Here is a 2,744-nt window from a genome sequence, read left to right on the forward strand (position 1 = left end):
TCAGCCATAATCTGGAGAAGCTAGGATTTTCAAGCAAAGAAAGATAACCAGCTAACACGAACTTTACAGATACAATCCGTTGGTGGAATAGAAAAGTGTACAAAACTTTCCTAAAGTTCGACATGTAAGCAACTATTGGTGTTATCATCCAAACTCCACTGATGGAGCTTTTGTTTCGTTGTCAGAAAATGGGTCTCCCATTCTAGAATGAATACTAATAAATATAAAGAGAAAGAAAGAAAACTGATAGTTTCGGCGATCTTTTTAAAAGCGCTATTTACGTTCTTCTCTCCGATCATGTATAAATATGCTTGTCTGCCCTTCTCCAGTTTATAAAAGCAGTGATTAAAGCAATGGAGATTCTTGTCTCTCACAACAGAAAAACATTTCTCATGGCACCAGCAGACAAAATGGAAAAGGTGTTGCCCCGAAGGATAGCGAGAGAGATGCGCTGGAACAGTCACTCTGACTCACGGGGCTCACACTTGCGGACAGTAATCTCCACCCCGATAGCGATGAATAGGGATATGTTCCGGGGACCAAGAACACCGGAGGTCTCAACTGCCATAGGCTTGATCATGAACCTGTCAGAGAGCGACCGATACCATGACAGATTGTTTTTCTTAGCCAGACGAGCAGCGGAGCCTGGACTGGTAGCTGACAACACCAAGTTGCCGCTGGAAAAGATATAACATGTGGCATCCCCATTGAGATTTTAAAACAGTTGTCGTGGATCAACACTGTATGCTGGCATTTTGTTGACTCGGTACATCTACGATGTTCACCGCCACAGAAGGAATTAGTAAAACATCAAATATTTTCCTCTTCTACTTACAACTGATACAATAAGCGAGAGTCGGAACGAGATTACACACATCTCTATGGGTAGACATTACTGACAGTGGTGAACGTTACCGTCAAATTGAAGTAAATCGCCAGCTGGTTAATGTTTATGCCAAATGCAAAGAGTAGAAGAGATTATCTGTCACAACTGTATTTGTTTATATAAACGCGAATCTTTATTTATTTTATTTCAAGTTGAAGAAAACTAGTAACGACTTTCAAACCAACTATTTAAAATTAAATAGACCATAAAACATTATTTTATTTAACCACAAAAACCGTACCTGAGACGAGAGACCATGTGTTTTTGTTGTTTACCATGTCGGACACATATATGTCTTCAATAAGATCTGTTTTGATTGGCTAATAAATTAGCAACAAGCTTTCAAAGCGATGTAAGACGTTCCCTTATTGGTTATTCTAATTTATATATGTATTATTAAGCTATAGTTGGTAAACATTTCCTGCGTCAGCACTCGACGCACAGTAACCTAGTAAGTCACACTCATGTACAACGGAGGCTTACCTTTTTTATATGTATACAAAAATCAATCTCAAAAAATGTGAGAACCGGTTTCCAAATGACGTTGTGTGTATTAATTTAAACTGCAACCGAATGTAATTCGTTCGATCATTTATTGCAAATTGTCTCGACAACAGAAAAATGGCGTCGATGGAAAGGGTGGACTTGACTATGACATCGAGTCAAATTGAATTTTTAATTGAGTTGTACAGAGAACGGGAACTGCTTTGGAACCCTGACCACGAAAACTACACTTACAGACCCGCCCGAGCTATGGCTCTACGCGAGATCGCAGAAAAAATGGGTGTTGGATGGACAGGTCAGTTGTAGCTGAGCTTTGTATTGTGACTATTTTAGGAATGTGTATATAAGTTACGTTACATCAAAACAGAAAAATAATTGCATAAATGCGTTTCCAAAACAATAGATATTGACACGATCAGAGTGTTAAATAGCGAAATTTATTATTGGTTATCAGTCGATTGTTGTACATTTTCAATTAGATTAATAGTGTGTATGTGTAATAACTCGTGTGTTGCTTATGTTGTGTCCTGTAACCTAGCACATCAACAATAACTAAAAATCGATAAAATAAGTACCAGGCTGAATGGAATAAGTCCTGGAGGATCGATATGATCGACTAAAGCATTGAAGACTGTGCAGATCCCTAGTCTGATCGTCGTATAATTAGATATATATATATATATGGTAAAGTTGTCGAATTTGTTACGTGAACGACGACCTCCGCTACAAAACAGAAGGGACTACAATGAAGCAACATGCTGGAATCCCTGAATATCTACTAAAATTTTAAGGTATAGTGTTTCATTGTTTACAAGATATATTATAAAACGGTATAAGTCAATTTAATTAGTCTTCGTAAACACAGCTTATGAAATTATTGCTACCACACATGTAGTCCTCGAATGTATACAAAAATTCGGTTAATATTAAGTTTTACACCCGGCCACCAAAACAAAACACAATGTCTATTAGGGGTAAAAAAAAAAGGTAATTTTGGATCTTTCTGATTAGGCGGACACCATTTTTTATTTAGTGTGTTTTCTACCGAAACACTTTAAAACTTCGTATACTTGTATATTTTGTCTTATAGAACAGAGAAAAAATTTTATATTCGAAATTATTTCATGTTAAAAGTTGTCGTATTTCGGTAATTTCAACCAATCACTGACGTTTATTGATGTGAAAACAATTACTGCTGTGGATTGTCAACAACACGTTGTGACGGTGTAATGGGATCTTTTCCCTTGAATAAAATTAGTGCCGTTGTTTGTCAACAACAACTATCGGCGGTACTGTTATTTATGACATCGTTCGTGCGTTTGTACTGGTTTTAGCTTTAGGGTTATGAGTCATC

At 37.0% G+C, this 2,744-nt stretch overlaps 1 protein-coding gene and 1 long non-coding RNA gene across 2 annotated transcripts in view; both read left to right on the forward strand.

Annotated features, from left to right (window-relative positions):
• Positions 1-408: 408 nt before the first annotated feature.
• LOC106881884 (uncharacterized) overlaps positions 409-2,744 on the forward strand; it is an 18,124-nt gene continuing 15,788 nt past the window's right edge. The window contains exon 1 of the mRNA XM_014932406.2: positions 409-1,685. Within this exon, the coding sequence (XP_014787892.1) occupies positions 1,508-1,685 (178 nt within the window). The 5' untranslated portion in view covers positions 409-1,507. The remainder of the gene's footprint in view (positions 1,686-2,744) is intronic.
• LOC128250755 (uncharacterized) overlaps positions 1,692-2,744 on the forward strand; it is a 6,006-nt gene continuing 4,953 nt past the window's right edge. The window contains exon 1 of the long non-coding RNA XR_008266740.1: positions 1,692-2,181. This is a non-coding gene — a long non-coding RNA (uncharacterized LOC128250755). The remainder of the gene's footprint in view (positions 2,182-2,744) is intronic.

Source organism: Octopus bimaculoides, chromosome 25 (assembly GCF_001194135.2).
Source record: "Octopus bimaculoides isolate UCB-OBI-ISO-001 chromosome 25, ASM119413v2, whole genome shotgun sequence".
NCBI classification, from domain to species: Eukaryota; Metazoa; Mollusca; class Cephalopoda; order Octopoda; family Octopodidae; genus Octopus; species Octopus bimaculoides.